Genomic DNA, 25,930 nt, shown 5'->3' with positions numbered 1-25,930 from the left:
GTATATTAGATCTCTATTGTATCACCTCTTTTCTGCACTTATCCACCAAACTCTGCAATTTACATTCCTTCAAACTCTTTCCATAACCAACATTCCAGAGTCCTGATATTGCCTTGTTCACTTGCCTCTGGATCTTTATCCACCTATTGATCCACCTAGGTGATTAAATTTGAGTACAGTAATTCAATTGTGGTTGGAGTACTATTTCATTTTTCTGGCATAACTGCGTCCCTATCATAGTAGCAATGCTGTGTAGTCTTTGCAGTACCTATCTCATCTGCTTCCTGAAGCAGATGAGATAGCTATTGAAAATGAGATAGGTTCTGCCAATACATTTCACAGCCTTACATTTCAGCATCTTGGTGCAACATTTGCACTTATTAATATTAAAATCAAAACACCACTTGTTTGTCCAAGTTAAAAGTTTTAAAATTTTCCTTAAAGGAATTATGATCAACACTGCTCCTTATAATTCCTTATATCAATTCCTTTTTTACACCATTATCAAACAATTGAAGAGTCTCAGTCAATTCACATGAAATATCATTAATAAATAAATTAAATAATAGGGGCCAGAACAGAAACCTCAGGCATGCCACTGGTAATTGTCCTTTTCTAACAGACACTGCTCCATAATACACAACTTGATGGTATTTAGAGAACCATCAAGTTGTGGTTCTCTAAATACCATCAAGTAACCAACCTGTCATACTGTAATCCATCAAATGCCTTCGGAAATTCCAAGAATATTACCATACATGAATCTCCCTTATCCTTCATCACTTTATCACAAAATGCAAGTAGACTGTTAAAAAATGACCCTCTACAAACCCATGCTAATCAGCATAAAGAATTATCATCATCCATGTACTTTTTTCCCCCTCTTCACTTCCCTCAACCTTGTTAATATCTAACACAGTCAATGCATCTTTGATTCTTTCACCTGTAATTCTCCTATTATTTGCTTCTCTTTCTCTCTCTAGGTTTTGTACAGAATGACATAAGCTGAATAAAGTTTTCATTGAATAATTATACTGCTGCAACTATCCACTAATGTCACCTCCATAATTATTCTTCCTTTTACTTGCTACTCAATGGAAGCATTCCTTTGAATTCTTTGTACTGACTGAAAATCTCTTCTTATACTGCACTTTTTACCATTCTCTCCATCTTTATAGCTTACATTTTATATTGCTCATTAGTTCTGATCACTAAAAACTCTTTTAATATCTCCTTTGTAACATATTATTTTCTTACATTGCATGATGTTTCATATTTTCATCCATTTCACACTTAATATACATTTGTGCTTCAATAATGAAATACCATGAGTAGGCATATTGAAAATAATTACAATACTGCATAAAAAACTCACATAATATATTTTATTAGCATAGAATTTTCGCCTAAGTATCGTAGGCATCTTCACTACAAGAACACATAATGCAATTGAACATTAATAGACAATTCTAAAAAGCACCACCTAAATAGCTAATGTAAGATAACTAAAAAGGTCAGTAAATTTCCTAACTTATTAAATAAAAACAAAAAACTATATATTTAGACAAAATAAAGTTAGGAAAGAATAGCATTTCAAAAGTACTATCTCCCACAAAGGGGTTAGATGTAGACCATGAAATCTTTTTAAGTTAGGAGAGTGAAGTAGAGTTTCACCCATTTCCTTATAAAGCTGTTCCGTGAGGAACCGACTTTTATGAAGAACTCTTGTCTCGTTCCATTGAACTCTATGTCTAGTGTTGATAGCATGCTCTGCAAGTCTGTTCAGGCTAAAGGTATAGAATATAAGACTTGTGTTCTTCTAGTCAAATAAATGCAGACCTTCCTGTTTGCCTGAAATAAGATAACCCACATGAGCTAGGAATCTGGTAGACACCTGGATAACTGAGATGTGAAAGCTTGTCCTTAGGAGAGGCGAGAAAGGTGGAGATTTCTCTAATGGGACGACAAAAGACAAAAAAATATTTAGCAGTTTTAAAACTTTAGCTATGTGTTCGGTCCGCGTGGTTAGCCTAGTGGCTATGCACTTCGCAATCACATGCCTGGGGAAGGAGTGTCCTAGGTTCAATTCCCGTCGGTGATGTGAGGAGCTGAAGGATCTTCCTCAGCCATAGCCAAGTTAGCCGGTCTTGGGCGTGGACAGTAGGGTCCCCCCCAGTTTATCTGGGGTTTTTCATCCCGCAAAGAAGACAAACCGGCCTTGAGAACTCAACTACAGGACATAGGATACACCGGGGCGTAGGGCTGACCACCTTATCCTGTCAACGGCTTGAGGTCCGATGATTAATAAACCCTCGACACCGCAAGGTAAAAGAGGGAAAAGGAAGATGAGATGAGTTATGTGTTTGCTAATTTCTTGCACACAAGGGAGAGGAATATGAGTTATTTCTTCTGTATTTGAAGAGGTAGAGATACCATAACTGCTAAAAACTCTTTTGATGAAAGAATCCGTAAACCATTAGATAAAAAGGTAGAATTAATATGTTGTAATTCTTTCTATGAAAGTTCATTCAAAAAACATAAGGAGTGAGCCAGATGAACAATGTTTTAATAGTTCCAGCCTTTTGACTGGGATGGTGATGAGATTCAGCATGGATATAACAGCCTCTTCTTCCAAAAAACTGAGAAATGTAGGCTACCATCTGGTTGACGAAAGAATTAAAAGATCTAAAAAGGCCAACTGCTTATTTACTTCTTCTTCTAGGTTAAATTGGATCCTGGGATGAAGTGCATTTATTTTAAAAAGAAACTGTTGTAACTCAGAGGAAGAGCCATTCTAGATAGCAAAAATATCATCCATATATCTGAACCACTGAGTAGGTCTAGGTGAAATGTCAAAAATATGTTGCTCAAAGTGTTCCATGAAGAAGTTGGCGATAGCAAGAGAAACAGGATTGCCCAGTGCTATTCCTTCAATTTGTTGATATAACTTATTTTTAAAGGAAAAATTACCAGAATCTGTCACAAAATCAAATAGTTGAACATTATCAGAAGGAACTTCTTGTTGTACTAATTCACTGCTGTCAGATAAAGGAACATTAGTAAATAAGGAAAAACATCTAAACTAATCATAATATCTGAAGCGTCTAAATGAAGATCTGAAATTATATTTTTAAAATGTAAAGTGTTTTTTATATAAATAGTAGTAGTTCTAGTTGAAGAAGTAAGTAAATTAGATAAGAATTTAGAAATTTTATAAGTGACACATTCTATACAGGCTACAACTAGTCTTAAATACATGGTTTATGAACTTTGGGAAGACCATACAATCTAGGTGAATGATCAAAGAAGGTTTTAAGTTTTTCTTTTGATCTTCATTCCAAGTAGAAACATTATTGATAAGAGAATGAAATATGTTTAATTGAGTACAGGTAAGATCAGATGTGAGTAGCCTGTAAGTTGAATAGTCTCGATGTAATAGATACATTTTTCTCTCATATTCTTTTCTATCTGAAAAGAGCCTTTCCCTTAATCTTTGTAAGCCTTTGAAGAATAATTATAATTTAATTATTACAAAGATTTCAGTGCTTTAATTTCAGAGAAAGAGAGATTAGGATGTTGCGGATTAGCACTAAAAAGAATTTTTGCACATTCACAAGTCCTGTTAGCTGTTTTTTGAGATGAGGATCAAAGACTTCTATCTATGCTATGAAAAAAGTCCATAAGGGATAGTTTTTGATAAAATTAAAAGTTCATCCTTTGGTAGTGGACAGCCGGAAACATTGATGACTAGTCTATCAGTATCGCACACGTTATGAGTACCAGTTCTAGAATAGCTTACAAGTGAATCGAACTTACGCTTTATGACAAAATGACAAAAAATTCCTTTTTTTTCCTTTTTTTTTTTTTTGTCATTTCTCTGAGGGGCGGGGGAGGATTTAGGAGTGAAATTGGATGATAATTAGATTTCAAAGATTTTTTCAACTTTCTTTCAAACGGGTTGGATATTGACTAATTTCCAGCCTTCAGCATGATACAAGTGGAATAACAGAAATAAAAAAAGGTAAACAGGATTCACCGCTGGTGCAGAAACTTTAGGAGAAACACCAGGATCGAAGACTTTGGTATTTAGTATTTTCACAAGATTATTCTGATATCTTTTTGGCAAATAAATCAAAGGCTATAGTGTGTTTAGAATGGTAGTTGGACATTTAACAAAGTCACCTGTGCACAAATTAGAGGAAAAATAAGAAACCAAGAGGCTAGCTTTTTCTTTAGGTAACAATACAATGCATCATCCAAGTGCAATGATGGGGAAGCAGGAATGTCAAAAGTTGTGAGTTTTGGCCAATAGCTTTGGCAAGAGACCAGAAAGCATATCTGCCATTTGGATATGATGCAGATTTCCTAGTGTTGGTAGTTTATTTAATACATCAGGTTTGTTAAAAATACACAAGACCCTTAAAGTATTTCTCTAGTTAACTTATACAAAAGAGGATATGTTTTAAATATTTTTTCATGTAATATCTCCCATTCCTATGGTTACCAAACATAATTCTTACGAACTTTGACCATAGAGCTTACAGGCATACACTCGCCGATATTTATGTATTGCCCTAGTCAGACCTTATAGGAAAGATGATTGCTGCCCAAGCGTCCATATATTCCTCTCCTATTGGTCCATTTTGAAAAGGTTTCACTGGTTTCACCAGTTTCAAACTGGTTGGTTTTTGCCAGAGACCAGGCAGAAACCTTAAGAGAGAGAGCAAAAACTCTCATTACTAAGTTCTAAGTTTCTATATTCAGCTTTGAAATAATGCTGGATTTAATATCCACTTAATATTTATAAATTTGCATTGCCAAAGTGAAGCTTTTTGGCTCTTTATTTTAGGAAATAATTCTTACAATTTACTTGGCACTGTGTTTTAAGCTTGTGTCTTTGCTGTGTGTGTGTGTGTGTGTGTGCGTGCGCGCGCGCGCGCACACACACACACACACACACACACAAAATCTGCATAGCCTCAATACAGAGGGTGAAACATTGCATGTAAATTTTATTATTTTACTGCAGACCATTTAAACGGAATAAATGTTTTTTTTTTTTCCCTTAGATATGTAGAAAGTTACACTTTTCTCACATGATGGATATCCTCACATCATTTTCTGTTCAGACATCCCTGCATGTTGGAAATATAGTGAAACAAATTTTTAAAGTTTTTATGGAATATGTAAGGATAAAATATAATAAAAAATGACTTCAAGAGCTGAAAGATAAAATTTGAGATGTTACAGTTACTCCAAAAATGTCAAAGCACACATGGCAACAAACTGTTCATTTGCTGGGCTCTTGTAATTTGGTTCAATATGAACATAATGGTATCCACTATAGAGTTCACATTGAACTTGTTCATTCCAAATAAAAGTTTGGTCACTTACAATATTTTTACTCCTGTATCATAATTTTTCCCCCCAATTAATATGTGAATTTGATTGATGCATTGCCATTTTTTTTGTGGAATGATATATTATGAATCTGAATGTCTGCTTAGTAGGACTTCCCTAAAAACTAACTCCACTGCTTTGATCTATTCATCATATTTTCACCTCTCCAGTTAACAAACTTGCCCCAAAATGTATTAAATTGTTTGTTATCAAAGAAGTCAATGACTTGACCCCCCCCCCTGAACTGAAAGCAGTTATCTGATCTCAGATAAATCATTGTAATGCTTCTTATTCCCTAAAGGGAATAGACATAGGCTGTTTATTGAAGATTGGTAGACTCCATCCTTAGTCATTACTAAAACTATATATTATTTCATGAAGGAGAGTGAATTCTGTGGTCGATTTTATTGAGTTCCAGGACCCATGATTCTGGGAGAAAACACTCTACTTGCTGTGCTAAAGATCAACTCTGGATGATACAGCTGAAAAAAGAAAAAACTTGCCCAGTATCCATACCATGGTTTTCTGAGAAGTATGACAAGGCAGTCAAATAAAAAAAAAACAGCATATTACAAGTGGCTTGAGACTCCATTCTCAACTTTTATTACTCACTCCACTCAAAATTGAAACCCTTATTCTTCAACAATTGTGCCAAATCAGTCCAAGCCAAAATTTTCAGTATATGCCCAATGTCTCCAGTCAGAAAGTCCAGTCTCTCACTTATCTTATGCTATAGTTCATAACAACCTAAAAAAATATATCATCAGTCATCAAATGCAAAGTTTATTCTGTAAGGACCAAATGCAACTTTTGTCATTCCATGTTTCCACCTCTCTCATCGTGATAACATCTCCTAGACATAAGGCAGACCTTTAGGCATCAGTTTTTTCTTCCAACTTTTGTATAGTTGACCAAGGCATATCTTCTCCCACCATTCTATAAACTATCCACAGCTTGACTGCTATGAAATTTTGCCAGAAGGACATCAGAAAAATATCAGTAACCTTGATACCAATAAGTCTCCTGGCCCTGATGGTGATCCTTCAGTTGTACTTTAGCTTGTGCTCTGGAACTCTCACCATCTTGTCTCTTCAAGCTGTCATGCTCATCTGGCGTCTATTCAAGTGCTTGGAAGAAAGCTTTTATCAAGCCTGTTTCCAAAAACAAAACAGAAGATAAAAGCCAACCATCAAACTATTGCCCGATTCTTTTGACATCACTATTCTCAAAAATGATGGGAATGTTATTAACAGGCAACTGCTCCCTTACTTAAAGACTCACCAGTTTCTTAACAATCATCAATATGGATTCTCCAATTCTCATTTTCCAGCAAATCTCCTTAGCCAACATCTATCCACCTTTGGATGCAAGGCATGAAAGGGTTTGGAGAAGCTTGAATGGTCATGCTTATATTTCCAAGGAATTTGATTGAATCTGTCATCATGGCCTGTTTACTGCATTCCTCCTTTCCCTTTATAAATGGATTGCTGGCTTTCTCTCCAGTCAATGTGGGTCACGATGGATGGTTTTTTTTTCATTAGATTTTTCAGTGAATGCTTATGTACCCAAGGTTAAACTACACTCTTCCTCCTGTACCTCAGTGATCTTCTCTTCTTGACACCCAATCCTGTTGATAGCTTTGCTGATTACAGTACTCTGCACTTTTCTTATTCATTTTCAAATCTTATAGCGCTCGGGTAATTCACAACACTTCAAGATGCTTTGAACACTGATATCCCCTTGCCATTCTTAAGTGAGGTGAGAACAGTCTGATGAATTTTAATGCCACCAAAATACAGTCCTCTCTCATTTCCAGGATGAAAGACCACACCTCTCTCTTCCTTAGTTTTGACAATATTAATAGCTTTCACCAACCAGGATCAGTTTCCTCTTCTTGGGTAACAGATATCCAATCTATCTTAGCACATCAGGTCTATAGCCTCTTCAGCATTTAAAAAAAAAGTGGTTTTCCTTTTCATTCCAAACAGTACTGCTCTCCTGGCACCTTACAAAGCTCAAATCCACCCAACCTTAGAATACTCTTTCCACATTCAGGATGGTGCACCTAAGACCTCCCTCAGAATGCATGACTGTATACAGAGGCAAGCAATCTGCTAAACTGATGATCCCTCCCACAATGACTTTCTCTGGTCACTTTCCCATAGATTCCATTTTGTTGCATTATGTCTCTTCTATAGGTATTTTCATGGACACATATCCCTGAATTTGCCACTGCCATACCTTCACTTTCCTCTACTAATATATGAACACCAACTGCTGCTGGTCAACACCCATATACAGTTCAATCTCAGACTGATTGAAATAACGTCTCATCCTCCTCTATCGTTTCCTATACTGATTCTCCTAATAATTATGACCTTCAAATCATAAAAAAAAAAGCACATCTACAAATTCTTTTGTCCTTTCTCAATTTCCATACAGAACAAGTATTGAGAAAGAACCTATTGTTTCATAAGTCTTGCAACCTATCATGTGCATGAAGTTGATAAAGATCAGATGCATAAGCAGTATAAAATGGTAAAGTAGTAAAATAATAATCATGGTAAGGAAAAAAAAATACTTCAGCATTAATAAAAACAAAAAAAGACTAATAAATCCAAAAAAAATTAAAAATAACAAAAAAATCCATCTCTTAAAAAAATGTGCCAGGCTGTTGCAAAAGCTCAGGAAAAGATAGACGAGTGTTATTTTATGTAATAATTTTCAATACTGTTTGCATTTTAGATGAACAGTGAATGGGGGGGGGGGGGAGAATGGTTAGCATGACAATGAGATACCTTGGGATATAAAGGTAAGTTGAGTCTGAGGAAATATGTGGGATAAGTGGTAATGAAGTGATATGAAGGGCACTAACAGGTGATGAGAAATTATAGCTGAGAAGTCTCATGGTAGGACTATTATAGACCTACAAGTGAAGTGTTATGTTTATTTACGAATGCAAGGATATAGAAATAACGGAGATGAAATTGTTCACTAATTGAGTTTTTTTGCCCCAAAATTGGTTGAATGAAGATGATATTCTGATGGGAGTAGAAATGGAGAGATACAATGTTTTTCATGAGCTTAGAAAGTACAATAACAAGAAAAGAGGGGAAGATGATAGTAGTAGAATAGTGGGAGAATTATATCTACATAGGATAGAGATGCAAGGGTAAATAGTGGTTTTGAGGCATTAGGGTGTTAGGCAGAGATTGACAAGATGAGCAGAATGTAGGGGATGGTGATGAGGCAATGTGTAAGTAACTTCAGTTAGTATAAAAGAGAAGGGGTGATCATGATGGACGATTTTAACTAGGATAAATATAAAATGTTGTCCTGGTTGGCCAAGTGGTTAGCGTATCCGCTCTCCAGCCAAAAGGCTGTGGGTTCGAATCCCACCGTGGGTATGGATGTTTGTGATTGTCTGTGAAAGTACTAGTGGTGGTAGTTGGCGGTAGATGGCATTGGTGTTAGATGATGAAGGTTGATGGAGTAGTGAGACGAAGAGTTGTAGAGTAGATTCCCTCCCTCGATGAGTCTTTAGACTCCCTGGAAGTGTGATGTAATAATAATAATAGTAAATATAGATTGAAATGAAGAGGTTGTATCTGAGAATAAAGTAAATGAATTTCTTGAGGAACAGCTAACATAAGCAGTATATAAAGGACACATTAGTATCAAGAGGCTTAAATCTGATCATTTCATCAGAGGATGTGATTATGAATAGATGTAGCATTTCCCTCCATTTGGCAAGAGTGATCATAAAGTGAACTTTCTTTACAGATGAAGACATATATGAAGGAAGAAAATATCTGGAACTACAAGATCTATAATTATTATTTTGCACTGTCTAAAGCTTAGATAATGTAATGAGGAGTTAAGCAGAAAGGAAGGAGTTATTTAACAGTGTCACTGTATGAATGTATTCCAGAGATCAAAGGCTGAATAAGATAGGTGTCAAATGAATGAATATAAGGATTAAGCATGAAATATGGAAGAAAGCACTGTGGATTCAGAACAAGTTAAATAATGATAATAATCCATATCAGTGGAAGATTCCTTTGATATGTGGCAAGTAGATGAAAGAATGATTATAGTAAAATAATGTTCATAATGGAAATTGTTGATTGCTAACTGCTACAGAGGATATAATCAAGGTTACCGATCAGTAAACTTCGAAGTCCATACAAAATTGTTACATATTCATCCTTATCACTGAATAAGATGAAAAAGGTGATCTGTTATGTGTATTTGCTTTTAATAATAATAACTGTTCAAATGTTTCAAAATCATGAAACAGGCAATGTATGCATGACTTTATATATGCTGTGAATGCAAGCTCTCCACTAACTGTCATTCACGAGCCAAGTATGAGCATTTAGGTCAGAATGTTCTCTTGCATTTCTTTTTTACTTTTGTACTATCCTGTACAATATATTTTGCTTGTTTCGCATAAGATATGATGTAAAATTAAAAAAACTTCTCTTTCTCTGACTAACTAGAAACAAAAATAAATCTAATACATAAATTCACATAAAATGTATCAAAATTTGATTGGCTTGAAAAAAAAGCATTGATTGTATATTTCTGTTTAATATTTTATGATGTTGTGTCTTGTAGGTTCAGAGCTTTATGACATTCGAGTCTTCTGGTCCCTCACCAGGCCATTGGATTCAACTTCTGCCTATCCATGTTTCCACATCTCCCCCAACATGCAAATGGTACTATACTAACACCACCCAAAGGGAAGGCTGACATACTCACATTATTCTTCTCCATCTCCTGCACTGATGACAAGACACAAGTATCCCCCACATTACCAAGGTCATGCAACAGATGCATGCTTTCTTTTAATCCCTTACCCCCCCCCCCCCCTCCTCCCACACAAAGCAGTGATGTGTCATAGACTTTGCAACCTTTTCTGTGTGGACCCATTATTTAAGTAGAAAAAATAAATGTAAATAAAGCAGTAAATTTAGGCATCAAATATTCATTTACCTGATTATTTTACTATGAATTTTGCTCACAGATCAGCCTTCAAGTAATATTAATTAGTGATTCACTGCATTTTATTTATTTAAGTTCAGTACTCATGTTGTAGTTATGAAATAACAAGAAACACTGGCAACCAACAGTCTAGAGTAGATCTGGTTATTCACGTGGGATATGTGGTGAGACTTGGAAATCTATTATTTGGGAGTATGGCAAAAGCAACCAAGACCATGAGATTCATGTGTTCTTCTGGCTTGGTTATCTGTTTTGTAAGATGACAAACCTGAGTTACCTTCAGGAAAAAAAAAAACCACTACCTCCATATGAGACCAGATAACTCAACTTCAATTGCAAAGCTTTTATGAATGTTCTTTGCTTTCTAGATGAGATTAGAATCCAGGTCTTTCCATTCGAATTGCATTGTCAATGCAGACTATTCCTCTTTTATTCTGTCCACTTCTGTCCTCTGGAATGGTCTTTCTCCTGAAGTATTTTCAAACAATTAGAACTTGCATCTCTTCAAAACAAAAAAAAAAACACCAACAAACTTCTATCTCACGCCTCATCTGCATCCCACACCCAGTGCTGATATGCTTATAGGTCTGATCTCTTGACCTCTCATGCATGGGATTTAAAAAAAAAACTAGGTATGGAGGATCAGACACTTGGGAATTCTTTGTAAAAACTAATGTATTCTTCTGTGAAAAAACTGAATTTTTTTTTTTTTTTAATTATTTCATTGAAGGAATTTTTGTTAAATATTATCGAGGAAGATGACATATTTAGATCTGTTTATTTTCTTTTATTTAGATTGACAGTATTTGGTTGGGGGGGGGAGATGGAGAAAACATTATTATAAATATTGAAGATCTGTATTTCAAATTCAAATTGTTGTTTCCAATTTATAGTTTCCCATCCACCACCTCAACCAGTAGGACCACCACCAGGACAACCCGGTGCACCTCCAAATCGACCACCACCACCACCAGGTCAGTTCTCTGAATCATGCCTTAAAGTTTTAATATGGCTTATATGCTTGCATGTACAAATTCTTAATTAAAAGGCACCAATATTATCTAAGAATGCACAATATAAGAAACAGATTGAGATATTCTTATATAACAATATGCTTCAGTTCATATCTACACTCCTTTTATCAGAAATATTTCTTTTCAGGAAACTGTTCAGTCTGTTTTGTGCAATTATCAGACAAGAAATGCAAATAGTGCTATAAATTAAATCAAACCCACATTCCATGTTTTAATGCTTCTATGTGATAAATGTATTTTATCACATAGAAATTTAAAATTATTTTAAAAAAATTTAATTTTTTTAAATATTTTTTTATGTGAATCCTATTCAGAAGATATTGTAAACCTTTAGTACATTAGTGTCAGTACTATTGGTAGGCTAAAGTTAGATAATCTATTGAATAAAGGTTAGAAATCGTGCTCCCGTGACCAAACATAAAACTTGATGTAGGAGCAGAAATGGATTGTTGATCAAAAGATATCATTTTGTTGGATCCTACTTCTTCTCAATCTATACCTTGGATCCGACATGATTACTATTATGATGTTCTTAACTAATTGATAAGTTGTAAGTTGATTTCTAATTCAAATATAAAGAAAATTTATATTTAAAGACTGCGCCACTTTATATCTGAATTAGTTCAAGAATTGAAGATAAACCAACTCTCAACTACCCTTCTTTTATATGTTGTTATTATATATAACTGGCTGAGTATATTTAACTTACTTATTTTACCTGCTTTGGTTCGAATATTTTATGAATGGTGCAGTAAAAGAGATTCAGACAAAATACATCTTTTGATTAACAAAAACAAACATTTAATTTTAGAATCACAAATTTTACACTTAACTTCAAATCAGTAATTAAGATATCACAAACATTTTAACTCCTCAGATAAATTCAATCATACAACTCATACAATGGTAAATCTGTTATCTCTATAACACAGTCTTCTCACAGTTCCTTAAGTTCCAAATACGACAAAATTTTGCAGTAACACCTCTTCACAAACAAACACTTTTAAATTTACACTTCAGCTAATTTCCACAACAGGTATAGGGATATTCTAGTATGAAACTCACACACACTTCCGGAAGGCAGGAGTTACGTTTGTGGAAGAGGAGGAACAACTACAAGAGGAAGAAGAAGATATGTCAGAGCCCAACAACTGGTGTGTGATGGATGAGTCTTCCTCATAGAAATATTAAAGGTTGGAATAACCTTACCGATAATCTTTTTTCTTCATCTACTTATACGTAAACACTTTTTATAACTGTAAACACTTAAACAGTATACGGCACTCATTAAATAAATCTTCTAAGCAATAACTGAATTAATCATCGGTCACTATACACATAAACAAACATTCTTGCATGAAGTTCTACTGATCACTCATGAATTAAGGCAACACACAATAAATCTTTAACTTGAGATTTTATATGCACAGTTGTTCATTCCTCCTGCATTCCAATAATTCTTTAGGCACTATAATTCTAACACAGCTAACGGTAAACTCAACTTTACATCCTCTACTATTCTTTAGTAACTTCGTGCTTTGCTTCAAGGTTCCGTATGTCCTTGAAAGGTCGGTGCTGAAATTAAATCCCAATTCAACTATCGCTAGTCTATTTAATAGTCTCTCAGCTGTTTTCTGTAGCTATAATTGTTATTCTACAACTTATTAGCTAACTACTGCTTCTCGAGTAGACTTAAATTAGCTGCTTGAGTGACTCACCGACTCGCTATTATTATACTCCGAATGCCCAATGCTCCGATTCCAACCCAATGCCAATCCTCTCTCTCTCTGTTTCCTCTCTGATCTATCTCATTCTAATCTATATTTTCAGCGTGCTCTCTTTTTTATATCCATTCTTCCCGCCTAAATTGTTCTCGTGATCTCTTTAACTAAACTTTCAGCTTTTCTCCCTCACGTTCTGTTCCAAACTCGCGCTCGCTTACTTACATGCGTCTCCATAACAACAAAACAAAACAATAAAATTGAGCTATTGCATAATGTTAAACTTCTACAAACAGGAATAAATAGAGAATATTTTCATTTCAATTAATGCGCAGTTAAATTATCAAATACAAATTCTTATAATATTAACAGTAATAAATAAAATAGCTTAATAATATTTAATACAGTCTTTTCATTATTAATACATATATCTTTGATTGAATAATTAAATATTAGACAAAATTAAAGGTAGTTATATGAATATTAAATTATAAATAAGTAATTCACATTAAATAATATTTACAAGTCTAGCCTTTGTGATGGAAGATCATGTTGGATTCTGAAGCAAATAATAATTACTTAAATCTCTATATTATCAGAATCCAACAATTTCATATATTGCAGAAAGAAATATTAAAAATTACTAATTCGCTTGAAAAGTTCTGGATATTGTGCTTATTTTTTCAAGAATAACAAATTATAGTGCACAGTTTACAAAACATCACGTGCATTGTTTGTAGCATGTAGACAATTTAATCTTTACATAAAAGATCAAAATCCCATTTGGCCCCCACAAAAATCATTAACAAGCTGAAACTTTAATATGTTAAATCATTCAAATATATACACTGGACTCCCAAAAATTCCCTGCCACACACACACATCAAACATCCAGTTATTGTTAGCATAAGCAGTCCTAATCAGACTTTCCATGCAGTTAACCAAATCGTTTATTTCCGTTAGAGTAATTCCTCCATTATTATTATTTTTTAACACATTTGCTGCCACGCTACTTTGGCATAGTCTGTTTTCGTACGCCGAGCAATTTCACTTCAAGGTCAGTACGGTAATCTCGTTGCCGGCGGTAAGCATCATATATGAGTATATGTTGTTTATTATTTTAACGGTATAATAGAACACAGAAACTAAGTAAATAATTAATTTATTAACTTGATGCTGATATTTCGCTGGTATTATAACCAGCATCTTCAGAGCACAAAAACACTATTTGTCACAATACGCAAGACTAAAACAACATGGTGTACTTAAAATTGTAGCAGCAATACAAAGACTGGAGTCCTGATTTTGGCACCCTCTATCTGAAAAAAAAAAAAAAAAAACCGCTATCATATATTACTAGAGTCTTAGAAAAGTGCTAGTTTTTTCTTAATATGACTGTCTCCCAGATCTTCGGCAAGTTAATACAGCCATATTTGTTGAGATTTGGAGTATGTTTTAGGGTTTCTGTCGCCTCTAAGAACAATCTCTCTGATTTATATGGGTTTCTGTGTAGTACTTTTGTGTTTTTCCAGTTGATCCTGTGTGCAGGGGTATCCAGAGCATGGTCTGCTAGGCCCGACTTCCCATAATGATATTTCCGGACGTATCGTTTATGTTCGCTGATGCGGATATTCACAGTTCTTCCTGTTTGACCGTAGTAGGCTTGATTGCATGAGCAGGGTACTTGGTAGACTCCTGGATGTGATAAAGGAGGAATGTCTACCAAGTACCCTGCTCATGCAATCAAGCCTACTACGGTCAAACAGGAAGAACTGTGAATATCCGCATCAGCGAACATAAACGATACGTCTGGAAATATCATTATGGGAAGTCGGGCCTAGCAGACCATGCTCTGGATACTCCTGCACACAGGATCAACTGGAAAAACACAAAAGTACTACACAGAAACCCATATAAATCAGAGAGATTGTTCTTAGAGGCGACAGAAACCCTAAAACATACTCCAAATCTCAACAAATATGGCTGTATTAACTTGCCGAAGATCTGGGAGACAGTCATATTAAGAAAAAACTAGCACTTTTCTAGGACTCTAGTAATATATGATAGCTTTTTTTTTTTTTTTTTTTTTTTTCAGATAGAGGGCGCCAAAATCAGGACTCTAGTCTTTGTATTGCTGCAACAATTTTAAGTACACCATGTTGTTTTAGTCTTGCGTATTGTGACAAATAGTGTTTTTGTGCTCTGAAGATGCTGGTTATAATACCAGCGAAATATCAGCATCAAGTTAATAAATTAATTATTTACTTAGTTTCTGTGTTCTATTATACCGTTAAAATAATAAACAACATGTTCGACGAACACATAAGTCTGTCCACACATATATGAGTATACTCGTAGTTGGCTTGTGCAGAGCATATAACATCGTCGCCGGCAACGAGATAACTGTACTGACCTTGAAGTGAAAATGCTTGGTGAACGAATAAAATGTCTGGTGAACGAATAAAACCAAGAAAGAGCTCAAGTTTTAAATAAATATATGTCTTTTAATTATCCAAACAAATTAAAATTGAATAAGTAAGTAAGTAAGGGGTGATTAAGGGTTAAAGCTGTATAACTGAGAGGAGACCTCAACATAGCCTTTAAAGGAATGCGGAGAACCAACCAGGGCCTCAGACCTAATGTCCAATCCTCACCTTCTCGTGGTGCACCCTGTTAGGTATCTACCTGGATACTGAACAAACGAGGATGGGCTGGCAATTTGGGATTTAGCCAACCAAATTGTTTTCTTATCGGTTAAACCAAAATATAAAATGATGGTACAACATGACAAAATTTCATGCTGGATGGGGCGTCGCCCGGATAAACAAGGCTCCCGATGTTTTCACCAGGGAACAAGGGCGAACAGCGAAAAGTTAGCTACTGGAACAAATCTGAAACATACACACCCCAGCTCAACATAACCAGAGTTAAAGATCGGTACTATCAACATAAGAAGCCTGAATGGCAAAGAAATGGAGCTAGCTGAGGAATTAGATAAGTACCAGATCGACATAATAGGGGTGACTGAAACAAAAAAGACAAAATCTGGTGAGATCTTTCTGAGTAATAAATACAAAATGTTATATTCAGGCAATGACAATCAAGGAAAAGAAGGAGTAGCCATAGTAGTCAACACTAAATACAAGGCTAATCTTCTTGAATGGCTGGCAGTCTCAAGTAGAGTAATGTGGACAATGAGACTTATTTGTGCCTATGGTCCCATAGAAGGTTCTACTAATGTAGAAGTGGAGGAATTTTTTGAGGCTTTAGAAAAAGCAACTGACACAATGAAAAAGGAAAAGTTAGTCTTTGTTGGGGATCTAAATAGCAGAGTAGGAAATGATTGTGAGACATACAAAAATATTTTGGAAAAATTTGGAGAAAAGAGCACAGCTAATAATAATGACAAATATCTGTTGGATTTCTGCTCAGGACATGGACTGGTTATTACTAACACCATGTTCCAACATAAAAATGTGCACAAATTCACATGGAGAGAAGCGACAAGGAATAAGAAAAGTCTCATTGGCTATATTATTGTTGATAGTAATGTTTTCTCCCTGGTGCAGGACATCAGAGTGTACAGAGGATTTGAAATTGAAGTGATCACTATTTAGTCTTGAGCTGGATAAAACTGAATTTCATATTGAAAAGAATAACATGTAAGAAAGTTTTAAAGCAAATAAAAGTTGAGCAACTGTCAGATGTGAACTGTAGACTAAAATACACAAAGCTTATTCAAGAAAACATGAAAGAGTTTGAGAACATGAACCAAACCTTGGAGATTCAGTGGCAAGCCTTGAAGAAAACCCTGATTGATTCAGCCAGAGAGGCACGTGGTGAGGTTGTCTACAAGGAGAGAAAAATCAGAACTCCATGGTGAACACAGAAAGTTAAAGAGGCAGTGAAGGAAAAGAAGAAAGCATATCAAAAGTTTCTGTCAAATAAGTCAGCTTTTGCTCTTAGAGAATACAGAGACAAATGTAAGAAAGCTAAATAGTTTGTAAAACTAGCTAAACAAAAGTCATGGGAGGACTTTGGTAAGAACATAGAAAATAAATATCAAGAAGGTGGTAAGATATTCTGGAGGTTGTTGAAGAAGCTAAGAAATGGAGGAAAGAGTGCTGTAAAAGGAGTTAGAGATGGTGAAGGTGACAATAAAATGGGAGAAAAAGATATCCTTGAAGTATGGAGTAATTATTTTGAAAAACTGCTAAATGAAACAAGCAGTGATGACAGCATAGTGATAAAAAACACTGACCAGGCATGCAGTCAGGAATTCATATCCATACTTGAAGTAGAAAAAGCCATCAAAGGCTTGAAATGTGGAAAGGCAGCAGGAGTAGATGATATTCGACCAGAAATGCTGAAATATGGTGGTATTAAAGTCTTACAGTGGCTGGACAGAGAGACGAATTCCCAATGATTGGAGTAGAGCTCTCATGGTACCCATATATAGAAAGGGAAATAAAACTGCATGTAAGAATTACAAAGGTATATCCCTACTGAGTGTTCCTGGTAAGATATGTGCAAGTATACTTGAGAAACAGTTGAGAAGAATTGTGGAAGAAAAGATTGGCGAAGAACAAGCTGGATTCAGGTCAAATAGAGGCTGTCAGGATTAGATCTTCACTTTACAACAAATAGTGGAGAAATCATGGGAATATAACAAAGAGATGTATTTAAGTTTTGTCGATTTGCAAAACACATATGACAAGGTGTCAAGATAAAAGCTGTTGTATACTCTACAGTTATATGGTGTCAATGGGTTATATCAATCAATACTTTATTTTTATGTGAGTTGTAAGTCAACAGTTAGAATTGAAGGATGTACTGGAAAATGGTTTAATGTTAAATCTGGTGTGAGACAAGGATGTACATTATCCCCTCTGTTAGTCATTATCTATATGGATCACATTATGAAGGAAAGTGGTATTAAACATGCTCTTTGCTTTATGCGGACGATGTTATACTTCTAAATAAATGCGCTACAAGCCTGCAAGATTCTCTGACTAAATTGAATAACTGTTGTAATAGATATGGTATGAAGGTCAGCAATAAAAAGACAAAGACAATGAAAATAGGCAGAATCATTGAAAATGTCAACTGTGTTGCGAATGGAGAATCTGTGGAACAAGTAAAACATTTCAGCTTCTTAGGCACGATTTTTAGTGAAGATGGTAAATTAAATATAGAAATAGACAACAGAATCAACAAAGTTGGTATGGTAGGAAATCAATTGAATAAATTCATATGGAATAAGAGAGAAATTAGTCGGAACGCTAAATTAGCTGTATGCAAGACAGTTTTAATTTTAACTTACCGATCTGAGAGCTGAGTCAGACGTAAAACACTTGACCAAAGACTAGAGACAGCATATATGAGAGTCCTGAGAAAGATTATAGGCGTGACAGATGGCATCAGTGGCAATGTCATATTAAAAATGAGGATATTAGAAATGAACTTGACATTGTCAGCATCCAGGAATGCATTAGCAGAGCTAATCCCGTGTGGTATGGTCACTTAAACAGAATGCGAGAGGAAAGATTAGCAAAAGAAGTGTTCTCAGTCTGGTTGGCAGGAAAACGACCCAGAGGAAGACCAAGATATAGATGGATTGATATGGTACAAAGTGCCTTAGATGATAGAAATATAAGATCTGATAATGTTGGAGTCTTGACATGTAACAGACTGATTTGGAGGAAAATTGTAGATAGGAAGTTAGTAATGATATAAATTTTTCATGTAGTACTATCATATCCTGTACACCCCTTGAGGGTACATGGCAGGAATTTGATGCCGATGATGAAATTATTGAAAACAAATTGGGACTTTAAAAAAATAAAATAGCATGAAAACTATATTGTTGTTCTCTTCGCCCCTCTTTTATTACTCATTCTGGTACATCAAAGCTGGAGTGCTATTATTATTATCTATTAGATTACAAATTAAATTGGGCTGGAGAGCAACATGTTTGTGTATGTTGCTCTCCAGCAACAGTTATTTATGTTGTTATATATGTATATGGAGTTATATATGTATACATTTCAACCAAATGGTATGGAATAATTTCCAATAAAAGCTGAAAATTGCTTGAAGTCCTAAAGTATGTTCGATGTTAAGTAGGCTGAATATGTGGCTATAGCTTTGATGTAGTAAAATTTTTTTTTTTAATCACCAGAGGTCAGGCTGATAATTGTTGTAACGATTGGTCAGTAACTTTAGCAAACCATGGAGATTGTAGTGCAGCTTGTTCCTTTGTATATATGTGTATGCTCCAGATGATGACCTTGATATGAAGGTCAAAACGTTAAGTGTTCATTTTGGTTTATATTAAACTAAAGTTTTACTCAAACACGGTAGTAATTTTCCATAATGTACCCAAAGGGTTTCAGTGGGAAAAATGCATGGGCTTCTGTTTGGATGGATCTCGTGCCCTTACAGGCAGGCATAGTTGGGAGTTGTTTCTGTGGTCAGGGAAGTGGCCAAAATTCTGGAAATCTTTTTGAAAAAGTGTATTTTTGAGGTTTGATGGCTCATAACACCGCTTTTTTTTGGTGTAATACGATAAAATTATATATCAGTGGAAAGATAATTTACTCAAGAATGTAATGCAACAAAGTTTGTTTAATTATCTGTGTTCTATGAAAAGTTATAGCCATATAACCAGAAAAAAGAAGCACAACTTGCATAGGTTGATAGGAAGTTGCTTTCCTTCATTTGAATGTAGCTAATGAGCATGAATGTTTAGAGATGATGAATCAAGTGTCATATTGTTTTTGCAATGAGCCAGTAAGGTCACAGTAGGATTCACCTATTAATGTCATGTATTGGAGCTGAGAGGAGTACATTTCTCAGTGTGTTATATGATTGCTATCAAATTGATTGGGTTTTTTTTTGTGTTCTTTCATTTAGTGAGCTTGTAAAACATAATAAAATTAAAGAAATGGTGCAAAGAGTTGACTGGTCGCCCAGAAAGCAATGTAAAATAGTACTATTAAGTGAACAAGGCCACAGTTATGAAGAAATTAGAAGAAAAATTGGTGAAACTTAACCAAAGATGGCATTTCTAAATTTTTGAAGAGGTATAAGGAGACTCAGTCACTACAAAACCAGACTGGTAAAGGCAGGAAAAGGTGCACAACAGCAAGTGATGATAGAAGAATTGAGAGACTGTGCCTATGTGACAGAAGAAAATCATCTGGGTGTATACAAGATGAAATGGCGCAATACAATGTGAAATTGAGTGCAAGCACTGTTCAGCACAGACTGCAGGAATTTGGTCTAAATGCTAGAATTCCACGAATTTTAGAATTTTAGCCCAGTTTAAAAGATTAAACTGGGCTAAAACCCATGTTAACTGGGCAGCAGAACAGTGGGACAGTGTTATTTGCAGTGATGAGACCAAAATCTCTCTGTTTGGTAGTGATGGCATAAAATACATAAGGAGAAGAATCGGAGAAGCTTTGCATCCTGATTGCATTACACCTACCGTGAAACACCCACTTAGTGTTATGATCTGGGGTTGTATGACATCAAAAGGTGTGGGCAGAATTTGCATGATTAATGGGAATATAAATGCCCAAAAATACATAAATGAAATACTTGAGCCCAAACTAAAGCCTTCTGCATGTGATCTTTTCCAAGATAATGAAGCATTTATAATTCAACAGGATTCAGCTCCATGTCATGTTGCTGCTGTGTGCAAAAAGTGGTTTCAAGATAATCACATTCCACTGATGGAATAGCCCAGACCTTAACCCAATTGAAAATCTATGGAGCCGACGACTGAAGAAACTTGTTAGTCAGAAGCAACCCATCTATAAAACCCAATTAATAGAAGCAATAATTCAATCTTGGTTTAGCATTATAACAGCTGCAGAACTAAAATACTTGGTTCACTCCATGTGAAGGCGTTGTAGGGCGTAATTAATGCTAAAGGTTACACAACTAAGTATTAACTCACATTGTGAGAATATTTGTATATCTCATTTTTTCTATGTTTCACTTTTTTTCTTTATAACTGCTGTTCTAATAAAAAATCCTTCATAAAAGTTATTGCATTACATTCTTGATTAAATTATCTTTCCATTGATATATAATTTTATGGTATTATATTAATTTATATTATAATAAGAATTACACCAAAAAAAGTGGTGTTATGAGCCATCAAACCTCAAAAATACACTTTTTCCAAAAGGTTTCCACAATTTTGGCCACTAGTGTATTGTTTCATACATAGGGAAAGGTTGGCCTTCAAAGGAATGCCACCAGAATTTAAAACTGTACTATACAACGCTATAAAGCTAGTTAATTTTATTATGGCTTGACTGCTAAATAACAGGTTATTTTGAGTATTCTGCAATGAAATGGACAGTGAGTGTATATATGTATATATATAACTTTTGCTTGATTCTGAAATTCGCTGGATTTCCAGGGGCAAAATGCTAACAAGCTTATTTCAATTAAGGCACGAAGTTTTATTATTTGTAAATGAATGTAATTCTAATTTTGCATCACTACTTGTTGATGAAGCATGGTTATCAACACTATCCTATCTTTCAGACATTTTTTTCAAAATTAAATGAACTAAATCTCTCCCTTCAGGGAAATTCTCTAACTGTTCTTGATGATGCCTACGAGAAAATAAAGGCATTTGAGAATAAAATGGGTGTTATGGATTAGTTATGTAAAAGCAGACAATTTGCACCTTTTGCAACATTGGAATTGCTTAAAATGCAATTCAGTGATCTTGGTTTCGCTCGATTCTGGATCTTGCCTTCAGTGAGAAGTGAATTTCCCGAATTATCTGAAGAAGCACTGAAAATCATCATGCAGTTTTCTGCAATCTATCTTTGTGAGAAAGGATTTTCATCGCTCCTTCAAATAAAAATAAAATACAGAAATCATCTTAGTGTGTGTGTGTGTGTGTGTGTGTGTGTGTGTGTGTGTGTGTGTGTGTGTGTGTGTGTGTGTGTGTGTGTGCCGATCTTCGACTGAAGTTGACCAATATTTAGCCAGATATCCAGCAACTCTGCAAAGGCTGAGAAGCTGAACCATCTCATTAGAAGTAAGTAGTAACATAATTATATCATATTATTTATTTGGACTACAGTTTCCAATTATTCTCGTTACTGGTTTTGGAATGAATCCATTTCCAAAATAAATGAAATGAGGCTCAGCTCTGCTGGCGAGGAGAATAGCTGCCCCACGTCCCGTTTAGCGAAGTTCCCTATCTCATACGGTTGATTGGGGGACTATGCAGTTGTGCACACGGAATCCGTCACATGCAGACAACAACATCCGTACGGTCTGGATTGTACAGAAACACACATCACAACATAACGAATACAAGCAGCACACGGACAGATATAAATAAAACCACCACACGATTAATGAATCTGCCAGATTTACAATGACCACTGTTGTGCCTCTGGATAAAACAGGTGGATATAATTAAAACCACCATCATAACACGATTAGTACAAATCACATGCATATGGTATATACGGCATATGGTTGCTGGCGGGAAAATGCACCCGACCACGTGGATGGCACTTTGCGACTGACATCGTGGTTTGGACTATTTATAGATATCAGGAATGATCCCACATAACAGGATGTCTTAAATTTTTTTGCTGGTCATAGAAAACTCCTCAGGGAAATGAGGCGATTCGTATCGGCTGGAAGTGTGTGTGGGAATGGCTTTGGGATGTTCTGAGTGAAATTTTTCAGTATATGCAGGGGATGGTTTGGACAGGACAGGGGATATCATCCATAATGGAATCCATGGATATCAAGTTCGTATTCAGTATTATGATTAATGGAGTAAGGTAACAACATTTTTCCCTTGTCTCACAAAGCACGTAGTGAATGTAACAGTTTACATGTCGTAGGTCAAATCAGAGAGTGTGTGAAGATAAAAGTTGTGGGGCTGGCTTCATGAGAATGGGCAGATGAATGGGGATTAAAGATCAACATCATTGTAGGCAGATGAATGAAGGTATCTGCAGGACAGCACTAACATTCCCCATTCATTTGCCCATACTACCAACAGCACTAAAAATGTTGTTGTGGGGTGGCTTAATGAGTGTGGGCAGATGAATGGGGATAACATATGTGGGCAGATGAATGGGGATAACATATAAAATATAAAAGTTGCTGTGGGCAAATGAATGGGGGTATCAGTGGGACAGCGCTGACAGTAAATCGGAAACGGCCACAGCAAATTGGAAACTGATACCTTTATTTGTTTTATAAAGTTTATTATCAGTGATGATACACTTTTAATTGTTTACTTCCAACTTAATTATGTTTCCATATGTATTAGTAAATGTTTATATATATCAGTGTTTCTCAATGTGGGGCAATTTGAATATTTTGGGGAACAATTAGAAAATGTACATGTACATATTTATATTATACTTTTTCAGAATTTGGCTGACCTAATAGTCAGCCAAATTCTGAAAAATTTCATTATGTTAGAAAGGGGGCATCAAAATCTTTGAGACATTGAGGTGGGCATGATCCAAAAAAGATTGAGAAACACTGATGTATATGTAAAATGTTGTGTATGTAATATGTAAATGCTGTTTGTAAATATATAAATGTAATATGTATATGTGTATGTACCAAGGTGACTAAACATAGTAGTGAAAATATGATCTTGTCAAAGCTTTATAATAATAAAGTGGAAGAATAGCTTCTTATTCCTATAAGGTAGTTTTCTCTTAACCATTGCAGTTATTTGATATGATGACTTAACTACTTCAGCAATGGGGCTCTTAGACTTTAACTCTCTGTTTATCATCATCCCTAGGTCTCCAGCTTCTGAGTTGACAACCAAATTTCTTATTTCACTGCTTCTTTCATCACTTTTCTTGTCTGAAAATAAAAAACCGATTTTGCCATTCTTGGGGTTATCCCTTCCATGCTATATTGTCATTCTTTCTTTTACTTCTTCTTCTTCTTCTGCAGCTTCTCCCACTTAAGTGGGGTCACTGTTTCTTATGAGTCTCCTCCACACCTTCCTGTCTTGGGCTGTCACCACATCCAAGTTCTTCATCTTCAAGTCCTCTTCTACCAGCTCCCTCCATCTCTTCTTTGGCTGCCCACGCTTCTGCCTTCCTTGCACATCCATCTGCATGACCCTTCTTCCCACATATTCGTCCTCCTTCCTCATCACATGACCAAACCATCTCAACCTTGCCTCCTGTATTTTCGCTCCTAAGTTCGTAACTTTCACTGTTCCCCTGACATAGTCATTTCTCAGATGATCCTTTCTGGTCACACCGCACATCCACCTAAGCATTCTCATCTCTGCTACTTCCATCCTGCTAATGTTATTTTTCCTCAGGGCCACAGTTTCTATAGCATATGTCATAGCTGGCCTCACTACTCTCCTATAAATTTTGCCTTTCAGATTTATCGGCACCCTCTTATCACATAACACTCCAGCCATCTCCCTCCAGTTCCTCCAACCTGCTTGTATCCTGCATCCCACTTCCTTCTCACCTCCTCCATCTTCTTCCACTGTCGAACCTAAATATCTAAAGTCTCTCACCTTCCTGATGACATTTCCTTCCAGGTCCAGGTCTGACTCCTGGCCACCGCCCACTGCGCAACACATATACTCTGTCTTACTTCTGCTCAGTCTCATACCTCTCTCTTCCAGTACTTTTCTCCATCTTTCCAGTTTAGTTTCCGCTTCTTCTCTTGAATCTACACACAGCAAGATGTCATCTGCATACAACATTGTCCAAGGTGCATCTTCTCTCACCTCCTCTGTTACCACCTCCATCACAATATTAAACAGAAACGGACTTAATGCTGACCCTTGATGCAAGCCAACTGTTACTTGAAAACTTTCTGTCTGTCCCAAACAGGTCCGAACACTTGTCTTCACATTTCTGTACATTTCCTGCACCAACCTGACATATTTCTCCGGCACCTTCTTCTCCCTCAGACACCTCCAGACTTCTTGCCTTGGCACTCTATCGTATGCTTTCTCCAGATCAATAAATACCAGATGTAGCTCCCTTTGTTTCTCTCGATATTTTTCCATCATCTGTCGTAACCCAAAGATAGCATCTGTTGTTGATCTACCAGGCATGAAGCCAAATTGTTCCTTTGCAATCTCCACCTCCTCCCTCAATCTAGCATCAAGAACCCTTTCTAGGATCTTCATCTTCATTGTGTGGGACATCAACTTTATTCCTCTGTAATTTTTACAGTCTTGTGCATCCCCTTTACCCTTGTAGATGGGAACAAGAGTACTCTCCCTCCATTCCTTGTGTATATTTTCCTGTTGGCAAACTTTCATGAACAGGTCCCACAGCAGGTCAATTCCCTCTTCCCCCAGTGCCTTCCATGCCTCCACTGGAATTCTGTCGGGCCCACCGCTTTTCCATTCCTCATCCTCTTCATGGCCTCCGTCACTTCCATTCTACTGATGTTCTTCACCATCCCCTCAGAAGGCTGCCCATCTCCTCTGTGAGTCCTTGCATTTTCCTCATTCAGAAGTCCCTCAAAGTATATTTTCCATCTGTTTCTTATGTCCACATCCCTCCATAATACTCTTCCTTCAGCATCTTTGATCTGCCTCACATGTAAGATGTCCTTAGCTGCTTTATTTCTACATTTCGCTAGTTGGTAAATTTTTCTCTGTCCTTCCTTTGTTTCTAATTGATCATACAGATCTTGATATGCCATGGTCTTCGCCTGTGCCACAACTCTCTTGGCTTCTTGCTTTCTCTGTTTGTACACCTC

General features: G+C 35.9%; 1 protein-coding gene across 4 annotated transcripts in view; it reads left to right on the top strand.

The window, feature by feature from the left end:
• Window positions 1–25,930, top strand: part of Cpsf6 (cleavage and polyadenylation specificity factor subunit 6) — a 467,838-nt gene that overhangs the window by 283,887 nt on the left and 158,021 nt on the right. For all 4 annotated transcript variants that reach the window (XR_016550513.1, XM_090414582.1, XM_090414580.1 and 1 more), the window contains one exon: window positions 11,301–11,381. Coding sequence is in view for 3 of the 4 variants with exons in the window: in XM_090414582.1 (XP_090270708.1) it covers window positions 11,301–11,381 (81 nt within the window). In the remaining variant the exon portion in view is untranslated. The remainder of the gene's footprint in view (window positions 1–11,300; window positions 11,382–25,930) is intronic.

Source organism: Typopeltis vanoorti, chromosome 25, assembly GCF_054136105.1.
Source record: "Typopeltis vanoorti isolate ZY-2024b chromosome 25, IOZ_Tvanoo_1.0, whole genome shotgun sequence".
Taxonomy (NCBI): domain Eukaryota; kingdom Metazoa; phylum Arthropoda; class Arachnida; order Uropygi; family Thelyphonidae; genus Typopeltis; species Typopeltis vanoorti.
Note: the sequence above shows the minus strand (reverse complement) of the source record. Positions and strands in the feature narration are given on the sequence as shown.